A 12286-nucleotide genomic window follows, 5' to 3' on the forward strand; every position below is an offset into this window, starting at 1 on the left:
AGAGCTCGCTCAAGTACTGCGGAGCTAAACCATTTAGTGCTTTGTAGGTAATCAACAATATTTAAAAATGTATACGATGTTTAATAGGGAGCCAATGCAGTGTTGACAGAACCGGGCTAATATGGTCATATTTCCTGGTTCTGGTAAGAACTCGAGCTGCGGCGTTTTGAACTAGCTGTAGTTTGTTTATTAAGCGTGCAGGGCAACCACACAGTAGACCATTACAATAATCTAGCCTTGAGGTCATGAACGCATGGACTAATTGTTCCGCATTTCCCAATGAGAGCATATGGCGTATTTTAGATATATTTTTAAAATGGAAAAATGCAGTTTTACAGATACTAGACACGTGGCTTTCAAAAGAAAGGTTGGTATCAAATAGCACACCCAGGTTCCTAACCGACGACGAAGACTTGACAGAGCAGCCATTAAGTGTTAGACAGTATTCTAGGTTATTACGTGTGGAAGTTTTTTGTCCAATAATTAGAATCTCTGTCTTTTCAGAATTTAGTAGTAGGAAATTACTAGTCATCCAATTTTTTATATCAGCTATGCATTCCGTTAATTTTGTGAATTGGTAAGTTTCGTTGGGTTTTGAAGAAATATACAGCTGAGTATCATCGGCATAACAGTGAAAGCTAACTCCATGTTTCCTAATGATATCTCCTAATGGTAGCAGGGGTGGGAACCATTGAGACAGATTAGAAAGTGTTAAAACTCTTCACATGTGCTCGCAGTCATGTCATACCCAACACAAACAACGATCAAATGCACAGATCTTCTTCTGTCTGTTCTCCAAAATGTCTAATAAGGCAGGCAAAGGCATTCGTTTTCAAGTCGAGTTCGCACGCCACTGCGCAATACACACACATTGTGTGGTACAAACATTCATAAACTGGACGATGATAGCTTATTTAATGTTTAACTATAAAGTAATGTATATGTCCAAAAAAAGGGTAATGTCATACTTTGTAGTAGTGTTATATGGCGTAATAATCTGTTTGGTTGTAAAATGTATTACGTGAATGAAATCGAATGTATCGTCGTGTGTAATAATTTATTCACAGACAGCTTACGAAGTAACATACGAAGATGTTCAACTAATAAAGATCTTCATCGCTGACAAAAAATATGATGCATTTGCAGATTTACTTTCTAGACTGTACTGTAGACTGTGGACCGCCACTTCATACAACGCTCTTGATGTTCTTAAATCTTCCTGTTACGACTACGAGACGATTCAGTGCGTGCAGGAAACTGAACAGATCATTCAAACTGATTCGCGAACCGATTTAGACAGATCTGCCCAACTTGTTTGATGAAGTCTTTGAACAGAATCGACTCAAAAGAGTGATTCATTTGTGAATTGAGCATCGCTCATGCCCAGAAAAAAGAGAGAGCGCGCGCTTAGAATAAACTACGCTTTTAACAACATATTGCATTAAAATAAAGTAACGAGAGGAACGTCGCCAAACGTAACGAAGTAAAAGTACAGTTTTTTCATTAGAAATCTACTCGAGTTAAAGTAAAAGTACCCACAATTAAATCTACTCTTAAAAGTACAAATTTTCCAAAAAAATACTCAAGTAAATGTAACGAAGTAAATGTACTTCGTTACTACCCACCTCTGACCACGCTGCATTACTCTCGTCGCCCCAGAATGCAGAGAAGGGGGCGGGCCTTGGCCTAACGACTCCCATGGGAGGAGGCTGTCTTACAGGGACGTTTTCTAGAAACCTACATTCACAAAGTGAAGGGTCAGAGGCCGAAATGCTTAAGCAAAGCGCCTCCACTATACCTGGCACAATCGCTCAGCCCACTGAAAACACAAAACAGAGCTCAGGGGGGCAATGTACTCAGGAAAGAATTCAGATGGTCCTGTGGGCCGGACATACGATCTATCTGAAGCTCTAGCGTCAGTCAAAACTCCAAGTAAAAACTCCTATGAGAGAGACCGACTACTCTACCCTGAGCTGGCTAAATACCCGAACGCTAACATAGTTTCACATCACAAGAGAAGTCATACCACTTCTCCCTATCGTTCTGGGGTGGCGGGGGGTGGGTGGGGGGCAAATTCCGAGCTCTGAGCCCTCCCCTCGGACAGCATGCCAAATACACATACTACTTTACAATGATCTGATTATTTGTAAATGTGAACTCGTGAAATAGGCAAGGAAATCAGGAGGGTAATAAGGGAGAGCAGGTGGGGCAAATAAACCAGTAATCAGATAACAAGAAGAGCAGGGTCAAGACAATAGACATGAGAGCACATGGCACATAGAAACAAACATAATAAGCCATGTGCTCACACTAAACATGACAAAACCAAGATCACAAGACACAGCACAAGACAACAAGAAATCATGCGGCCAATATAAACACGAACCGCATGCTACACAGAACACAACAACACATGCAGACAGAAGAATGTACGGCATGAGCGTCGAAACCACATGCTCAACGAGACCAGAGAACAACAGAAGAGAAACTAGAGTTGTCAAAAAGTACAGACTTCGGTACCAAGTCAGTACTAAAATTAAAAAAATGTGACGCTTTGAGCGCTGTTGAGCAGAATTGTAAACACCTCTGATTGCCCAGTGTACTTACGCGCTCATCGGATATATCTGTGATTGATCACAATGATCAGCGCTTCAAAAACATGTAAATGTAAACATGTTCAGACGGGAGCGTTGATCATTGTAGCCAATCACAGACATATCCGATGAGCGCGTGAACACAATGGCCAATCAGAGGTGTTTACGATTCAGCTCAAAAGCGCTCAAAGCATCACAATTTAAAAATTTCAGTACCTACTTTTGTTACCGAAGTCAGTACTTTTTGAAAACTCTAAGACAAACACATGGAGAATGAATGTCTGAACCCCAACACAGAACCGAAACCAAACTAGACCAAAGTGGCGGGATCCGAATACTATGCTCCGCACACAAAACTTACATAGACAGAAGAGCATATGGCCTGAGTGAACTCGGAACCGTACACTCACAACGACAAGACAACAGGAGTGTTAAAGCTCTGGCACCAAATCAAGAATAAACAGCCCGAAGTGACAGAACCCTGACATTTTTCAAAATATCTTCTTTTGTGTTCTGTAGAAGAAAGACATTCAGTTTATAGGCCCTGGTATACTTTAAGCGGAATCGAAGAACAAACTGACGTAACGCAATTTTGAACAAAATCAGGGCAAAAACAAATTAATTTGGAGTTTGTTGGGAGTTTGAAACAGCTTGCCAAAGTGAACTTTTCTGGAACTCCCAACTCCATAATAAACACTTTCGTACTACAATTGGTCCATGACAATAACGCACAGGTTGGTGTGCGCTGAGGCTTTGCCTTCTTTTAAGTGGAAATCTTCTCCGGTTCATTTCTTCTGTTCAGTCCATCGAGTTCAGATGTCAACGAGTGAAAACATGAACACACTGGAGAGCCGCTTTATAGTAGGAAATTAAGTTGTACTTCTGATGAAATGAGACACTGACACTGTTTTCCATTAATACTGTAAAGCTGCTTGCTTTATACATAAAGTCTTATTTATATAATAAGTGCTATATAAATAAACGCGATGTGGCTTTACTAGAGTGCAGAGCTCTTGCAAACATATCCACGTTGCAATGATCGGAGGCTTTCTTAACTCCTGTGCACTCATTTTTATTGTATGTTTATTTTGTTATTGAGAGGAAAGCGCACAGCACATATTTACATGAATATCTAAACGTCGCTTTTAGAAATGTGGGCGGCATCTGGATGTTCGCTAACAGTATATCGCTGGTGACGTATTGCGAACTTCGTTTTACCCCAAGCGAAGAACAAAAAAGAAGTATATCTGGGCCCTTTAAGAAGGTCATGAGATTAAGTAAATAATGACAGAATTTTCATCTTTGGGTGAACCTTTATCCATCTTAAAAATACAGCTGATTCATTGATTGAAACGGATTCAACAACTGCTTTTATGAGATTATAGGTGATACATATTCAATATCCCATGATTCCACTGTGCCCCACATGCGTAATCCTTGCCAAAGATTTTCAATCTCTCAGTCTGTTCTCTACTCAAACAGAGCTGATACATGCATTATAAAGATGAGGTCATCCGGTTACTCAAAATGAGAGAAGCGTCTCTTTTTACTTTAAAATATACACGTTAGTTTTCGCTAAACTGGGCTCCACAGGCAAACAATGACTGCTCATTTATGTATTTATTTGTTAATTTTTTATTTTGCTATAATAGGAGGTTCTGAGGCAGCTGCAAAGTAAACTGGAGCAGGAAGCTGGAACTCTTGCCTCTTCAGGCAGAACTGATGTGCTGGACCAGCTCAAAGGTACTGGAGGAAATTTATACACTTCTCTACATTGCTGTCACAGTTCATTTATCTGTAGCATTTGTATTTTAACCATTATATATATATATATATATATATATATATATTATTCCTCAGTTATTTAATTTTGTTTTTGATAAATGTACAAGATATTTGGCAAATTATTTATTTGAATAACTTCTATACAATATCACAGAATTATACAGGGATTGATTTGATTTGGTCTAATTTTTACTTTGATGTTGGTCAAATGTTGATTTTTAGTCTTACTAAAAAATAAATAAACATTCCTCTAAACGATTTCAGTTAAACACAGTTCAGAATCTCTCTCGAGGTCATGCCACAGAATCTCAGTCAAGGTTTATTTTCTTCTATTGAAGCCATTATGTTGGTGATATACTTTTGTTTTGGGTCACTGAGCATGTATTCAATAATGAGATGAAAATCTACAGCTGTTCATGTTTTTTGTTTTATTATTTAAACAGACTGTATTTGTCTGTTATTTCAGCTTAGTTAAAGACCTGATCAAATGACCAATTTCTGCAGAAATCGATTGACATTATAAGAGTTTACATGCTTTTCCCTACAACTGCATACATAAACCTCATTCTGACATATCAGAATGGGAACATAGAACTAGTTCTGATTCAGATCGGTTTATATATATATACAGGGTGCGATTTGCGGGGGGGGGGGGGGGGTTTCGGGGTGGCGGGGGATGCGTGGGATTTCCCCCTTTCTGGTCAAAGTATCCCTGCCTCTGCTTAATTATTTTTATCCCCGGTGGGGATAAATTTATCCCCCCTCAAAGTGATCAGTGCTACTACAATAGTGGGGAGACGGATCACAAAACTTATCACGGGTCCGTGGTTTGATTAAAGTGAATTTTATTTTAAAATGCGCTCCTTCGGCTGGCTCTGACCAGAGCCATAGAGAGAAAGAGTTGCGACACTCCCATAGACCGCCATAGGAACTTTGGAATGCGGAAGTAACGCGTGTCGTGGAGCAGCCAATAGTTCCAAACACTGATAGTTTCTCCATTGAACCCCATTCATTTTCAGTGCTTCCGAAGTACGCTCGCTGGTAAATTAATGAAATTACTGTATTTTTTTACTTTTACACACATTAGCCGACCTCTCGTGAATCTAGTCTGTAGTTATATTTTATGTAGCCAGTTTTTGTAAATGTTTATTGTAAGATAATAGGTTAATTGCAGCTATAGCTTACGTGACCAACACTTAACGTTAGCTAACTTACGGTAACTGATGTATATAATATATAATATTTTTTAATAATATTTTATATGTATGTGTAGCGCCCCCTACCCTTGACCATTAAAAGGGCAGAGCACCCAGGTTCTGAAAATGTCTCTCGACTTTATAATAATGTCCCTCCAATTACCCTATTTGACTACTGTACTCAGATTAAATATATTTATATTCTTTTAGTAATATGCTTATATTTAATGGCAATTAACCCAACAGAGAAAACCCTAAAGCAACACAAAAGGTAAGTTTATAGAAGTTAACAGTAGGATTTATTAAACAGAATGGGAAAAAATTAGCAAATAAATGACTAGGTAATTAATAAACCCTGGATTGAATTATCAAAAGACAGAAGTGTATATCACTTTTGATAAATACCTCTCAAAATACCTGTTGAGTACCTCACAAAGTCTCAGTAAATATATCTCTAATGTAAATTAAATGAATTTCACCCTAAAATATATTCAATTACCCATGGAAATAACAGCAGATACAGATAAATGCAATGGGGGAAAATCAGTATCCCATAGTACACTTGGTTTGTATCAAAACCACAAACAAAAGTATAAAAACCCCAAAAAATAACAGAACAACAGTAAATTTACAAGTGTGGGCCCACACACACACACACACACACCAGTCAAAACAATCAGTCTTTGAAGTTCACTAAACTCAGACCACTATTTGCAGACAAACGGCAGTTAGCCGTCTGTTTTCTCACTCTCAGTCTCAATAATGAACGAAGCTTCGTGCTGCGCTGGGAAGCAGGCTCAGATAACACTTAATTCTTACTTTAAACTCTTGTGCATAGTATAAAACACAAGCAAACAAATAAAAGTCTTCACAACACTTGATGTAAGCTTAACACTGTTATTTTCCTCTTTTTTTTTAACTTAAAACTCACAACTCCCCGAACTCTCTCTCTCGATCGGTAAAAACTCTCCTCTCCCTCCTCTCTTCCAACTCTCTCTCTCCAATCAGACCTTCCCCTCTTTTAACAGAGGCGGGGATAAGTCCAAAAATAACCAATCACCAATAAATGAACAAACATGCTGGGCAAAGACACGTTTTAGCATCTACATCCCAAACAAACTTTATAGTTTAGCGTAACTCTTAAAGGGGCAGTACATAGATATCAAATGAACACACTATACGATAATATCTGAATCATAAAACTTATTAATACCTATTTAATCAGTAAATAGCTGTTAAGGTACTTAATAATAACCCTCACTGGGTTACACTCTCCCCCTTCTTTATGACTCATGTCCCCATGAGACGAGTCAACTACATTAGTATCATGGCTCTAGATTTTAAGTGTTTACTCAATCTAGAACATTGAGGGCACAGTGCCATAGGGTGGCACCACAATGTTTTGCAAACATTTTTCTTTCTTGGGAAATCTTCAATTTGCACCACCATACCCCTATATACTAGGGTTAAGGGTCTGTCCGTAGATTGCCCCAGTTCATCATAACTCAGTTTTTTCACTGGTTTTACTTGCCTCTTTGGACGAAGTTCAACTCCTTCAGTTTCTGCTTCTTTTGTGGAATTCATGAACTGCCCGTCTCCCCCTTCTGATTCTAGATCCTCTATCCGATCAGGAGTCGGCAGAGAGATCCATTCGGCTTCACACTCTGGTAGATCTCCTATCACTTCCATTTGATTAGGAACTCTTTCATGACTGTTATGCATCTCTACGTTTTCTGTATTTAATGAGGGGGTGTGCATCTGTCCGACCGGTCTCCTATGTTGAACTGGGAAGTAATCACACAGGCTACTTTCATCACTATCAGAGGGATCTATTGAATCACAACGATCTTGTGCTGATTGCTCTCTTTGCGTTCTCTCCACCGCTTTTGCTCTGGTCACCACTGGACGCTGGACCTCTATCCTCTCATCAGGCAAGTACAACCTCACTCTATCTCCAATAGATAACAAATGGTCTCGATGTAAGGTCCTGACACTCCCTGTGCCGGTCTCTGGCTTTACCCTGTATACAGGTAAGTTCGGCAATTTCTCCATAACGAGGTAGGGTAAGGAGTTCCAGCGATCCTGTTACTTATGCTTTCCTGTAATGGCCAGGTTCTTAATAAGCACTCGATCTCCTTTCTCCAAAGTCTGATGTTTCACTTTACGGTCGTACAGTCTCTTGTTCCTTTGCTGTGTCTTTAGAGAACTCTCAGAGGCTAAGTGGTAGGCATTCTGCAGCTCTTTTTTCATTCTCTCGACATACTGCTGATGTTTCATCCCACTGTCACCAGCCCCCGAAGTCCCAAAGCATACATCCACCGGAAGACGAGCCTCTCTCCCGAACAACAGATAATAAGGCGAGTAACCAGTTGCTTCATTTTTACTACAGTTGTATGCATGCACCAACTGACTGATACTTTGGCTCCACCTGTTCTTCTGGGCAGGATCCAGGGTACCCAGCATGGACAGAAGAGTTCGATTGAAACGCTCCGGGTCTCCTTGAGGGTGGTAAGGTGATGTCCGGGACTTGCGAATTCCCAGGATTCCAAGGAGTTCTTTGATGAGCCTACTTTCAAAGTCCCGCCCCTGGTCGGAGTGAATGCGTGCAGGCAAACCATAATGTATGAAAAACTTTTCAACAAGGATCTTGGCCACTGTTAATGCCTTCTGGTCTCTTGCAGGATATGCCTGAGCATAGCGGGTAAAATGATCTGTGATGACCAGCACATTGGAGATTCCCTTCGAGACAGGTTCAATAGACAGTGAATCAATGCAGACAAGATCTAGTGGGCCACTGCTCGTTATGCTATTCATGTAAGCCGATCTTTGAGGTAAAGTCTTCCTAGCAATACATCGTCCACATTCCTTCACATACTGCTCCACGTCTTTGTTCATGCGTGGCCAGTAGAAACGATCTTTGCAACGTTCTGTGGTTCTCTCAATTCCAAGGTGACCTGACTCGTCATGAAGAGACTGTAGCACCTGGGCCCAGTATCTTTCTGGTAAAACTAGCTGCTGTCTCTCTCCCCCGCTGGTACTGGACGTAATTCAGTACAAGAGGTTGTGGCGAATGTTCAACTTTGAACCCTGTTGCCGTAAGAGAGTCTCCATGATGTTAGAACTTTTTGTAGTGGTGAGAATATGCCCTGTCTCCACTGCCTGCTTCACTCGTCCGATGATGGGGTCTTGCTCTTGTGCTAGTTTCAATTCAGAGTTGGACAACTGCTCCTTGTGTCCCCTTTCCAACTGTATTGGACAAGCATACACAGAGGGAATGACTTCTGGAGTAGCACCCAACTGATCCACCAGCCTATTGTATGATTCATCGGAGGGGTGAGTATCAGCCAGCTGACAGATGGCCCTTACTCCTGACCTTGGTAAGTCCACCCATTCTTGCGACAGTTCAGTGCGTGAGGGATAGCGTGACAGTACATCCGCATCGATGTTGTGACGCCCTGGTTTGTACTGAAGGCTAAAGTCATATGTGGCTAAGGCTGCCAGCCACCGATGTCCAGTAGCACTAAGCTTAGCGGTGGTCAGGACGTAGGTCAGGGGGTTGTTATCCGTCCTAACTGTGAACTTTGCTCCGTACAGGTAATCGTGGAATTTATCCACAACAGCCCACTTGAGTGCCAGGCATTCCAACTGATGAATGGGATAGTTGCGTTCAGCCGCACTCAGTTTACGGCTGGCATAAGCGACCGGTCTCAGTCCATCTGGGTGTTCCTGATTTAACACTGCACCTAAACCACTCAGGCTTGCATCAACATGTAGGACATACGGTTTAACAGAATCTGCATAGGCCAGAACTGGAGCATGTGTAAGACAATAGATGATGTTATGAAAGGCCTCTGTGCACCTTGGGTCCCAGCGCTCACCAAATGGCTCTGACTCATGGTGGTCCTTGCCTTTCTGTACAGCTTTGTATTGACCTTTAACAGGGAGATAACCTTTGGTTAAGTCAGTCAGGGGTCTCACGATGGCAGAGTAGTTCTTGATAAAACGGCGATAGAAGCCACAAAATCCTAGAAAGGACCTCAGGGACTTCAAATCATGCGGCATCTTCCAGTGAGACACAGCGTTCACCTTCTCAGGATCAGGAGCTATCCCGTCAGCCGAAACAATATGTCCCACATACTTGACTTGTGGCTGACAAAACTGGCACTTGTCTATAGATACTTTGAGCCCATATGTGACCAGTTACGGAAACTAGGGACACAAGTCGGTTCTGGGGCATTTTGAGTTATTCATAGATTCTGAAAGTGTAGTCTCCAAGCTTTCCAACGATGTGTAACACGTGGAAATCTGATAATATTTAGAGAAGTTGTGGCCATTTGAAGGTAGGCACTTAAAATAACTAAAAGTTAAGATAACAGCCTCTGAAGATGTGCAGTTCTCACCTCTCTCTGCTGGGGGGAGTGACAATAGGGCTCATTTACATCTCATTTAGATAAGCCATACCCCCTGTAAAGCTCCCCCCTGTGTTTTACAGCTTTTTTTCTTTCCTGAGCTAGCTAATAACAATAGGTAGGTATTGGGAAGGTCTAAACAGACTAAACATGAGATAACGTGTAGCCTGCGTGTTCTTAGAATGAACACAAAACGACAAACTTTAATGTTTATGGAAACTCACCCCCAGGACCGGCGAATGCACTTCTGCCGCTCTAGGCAAAAAACAATTGTGCTGCCCCTCTATTTGCAACGTATACCAGCAACAACACACAAAGACCAATATGCCATACATATAACGCAAAACCAGCAACAACACACAAAGACCAATATGCCATATACATATAACGCAAAACCAGCAACAACACACAAAGACCAATAAGCTATAGGCCTACATATAACGCAAATAGTGCGCAACGCGCGTGTGCCCAAAATGTCAACAATATTAAAGTTTATGCAGGAGGCAAATGTCTGCTGGCATTTTTCTTTAAGCAGTCATGACAGGAATTTTCCAAATAATCACATTTCACTTCCTCAAATTACTGTTGCAAATCTCTTTACATCACTTTCTTATGTGCATATACACACAAAAATGAACTGTCCGCAAGCACATTATATCATCAGCAGGTTCAGCATCTTAAATAACGACTAGAGAGCAAATTAAGCTTAACTTACGTTTCAGAAACGCGCACAGCAGGCCTTCATCGCAGCAAAGGTCTTAACTGCATCCTCCATTTCGATTATCTGTGCCAGTTCATGTTGTTGCGAGTCCATTAAGTCTGTTCCCTGTTCACAAAACGTTCCCCATTCAAAGCAATCGGGATGTCACATATGAAACAGCCAGCCACCGTTGTCAGCGAGCCGAGCCGCCGTATTCAAGCACCGAGAGCGCGCGCGCCACGCCCGATACCTCCGGTTCAGTTTCCCGAGCCCACAAAGTGCGGCGAAAACATTTTCGATGTAACTGCCAGGGTTCAGCTCGTCTGCGACAATCTTTGCGGCATCCATCTTCATTGAATTTTGATATCAGATAGAGCAGGAGCAGAGCGCTGCATATTAAGTAGCCACGCTGTTGGGGGGCGGGGGGCAAAGGCGCGGGCGGCTATTCAGTATGGAAATACACACAGACAATGACACGCCCCTACTGCATGCTAGAATCCCTGAAAAACAAGCCGATTTCAACCTCAAAATGTACGCTTTTAAATATACCAATACTGTTATCTCAAACATGGAGAGGCTTCTTCATGATCTCAACTAACAGATTCTGCACAAAAGCGGAAATCACAAATTTTGGAAAAAAACGCTTCTTTCTCATTTTGCTCGCAAGTTGTGCTGCCGACTTGTGTCCCTGGTTTCTGTAACGGGTCACATATTCTTCCAGCCGGTCCAACACTTTCAGCAGCCTTTCCTCATGCTCTTCTAATGTACGACCGAAGACAATAAGGTCGTCCAGATACACAATGACCTGGAGAAGATGCATATCTCCAACAGCTCTCTCCATTAGCCGCTGAAAGGTGGCGGGCGCCCCTGTGATCCCCTGTGGCATACGTTCAAACTGGTAAAAACCCAGAGGACAGATGAATGCTGTTTTTTCCTTGTCCTCATCAGCCATCTCAATCTGATAATAGCCACTACGCAAGTCTAAGACGGAGAACCATTTACTTCCTGACAGACAGTCCAAAGCATCATCTATCCTGGGAGTGGTGTATTGGTCAGGAGTTGTTCTAGAATTCAAAGTGCGGTAGTCTATGCACATACGGATGGTTCCATTTTTCTTTCGTGCAATAACTATTGGTGAGGCATAAGGACTTCTGGATTCAGTTATGATGCCTGCAGCCAACAGGTCTTTAAGGTGGCGCCTCACGTCGTCAATGTCTGCAGGTGTAACACGCCTGGATCGTTCCCTAAAGGGTCTGCTGTCACTGAGTCTGATATTGTGTTTCACTCCTTTGGCTCGACCCACATCCCACTCCTCAAGGGAAAACACGTTTCCGTGTTCAGCTAACTTTTCTCTAAGCCTTTTCTCCCAACCAGCAGGAATAGGAGAGTCGCCAAACTTGAACACGCTGGGATCTATCCTTTTTGGATCTACCGGAGCGTCGGGCGTAACTGTGACCGTGTCAGTGGCAAAGACTTTAGCAATTACTGTGCCAGTTGGGATGCTGATGTCTTTAGAGGTCTCATTGCAGACCAGGACTCTGAAGTGGTTCACATCAATGGCAGAAGAAGACATAACCGTTGGAGGGATAAACAGTCCAGCTG

General features: G+C 41.9%; 1 protein-coding gene across 1 annotated transcript in view; it reads left to right on the forward strand.

Moving 5' to 3' along the window:
- apc2 (APC regulator of WNT signaling pathway 2) overlaps positions 1-12286 on the forward strand; it is a 58609-nt gene that overhangs the window by 19776 nt on the left and 26547 nt on the right. Inside the window, exon 3 of the mRNA XM_056266566.1 lies at positions 4247-4337. Within this exon, the coding sequence (XP_056122541.1) occupies positions 4247-4337 (91 nt within the window). The remainder of the gene's footprint in view (positions 1-4246; positions 4338-12286) is intronic.

Source organism: Rhinichthys klamathensis, unplaced genomic scaffold (assembly GCF_029890125.1).
Source record: "Rhinichthys klamathensis goyatoka isolate OS25496 unplaced genomic scaffold, OSU_Roscu_1.1 h1tg000249l_1, whole genome shotgun sequence".
Classification (NCBI taxonomy): Eukaryota; Metazoa; Chordata; class Actinopteri; order Cypriniformes; family Leuciscidae; genus Rhinichthys; species Rhinichthys klamathensis.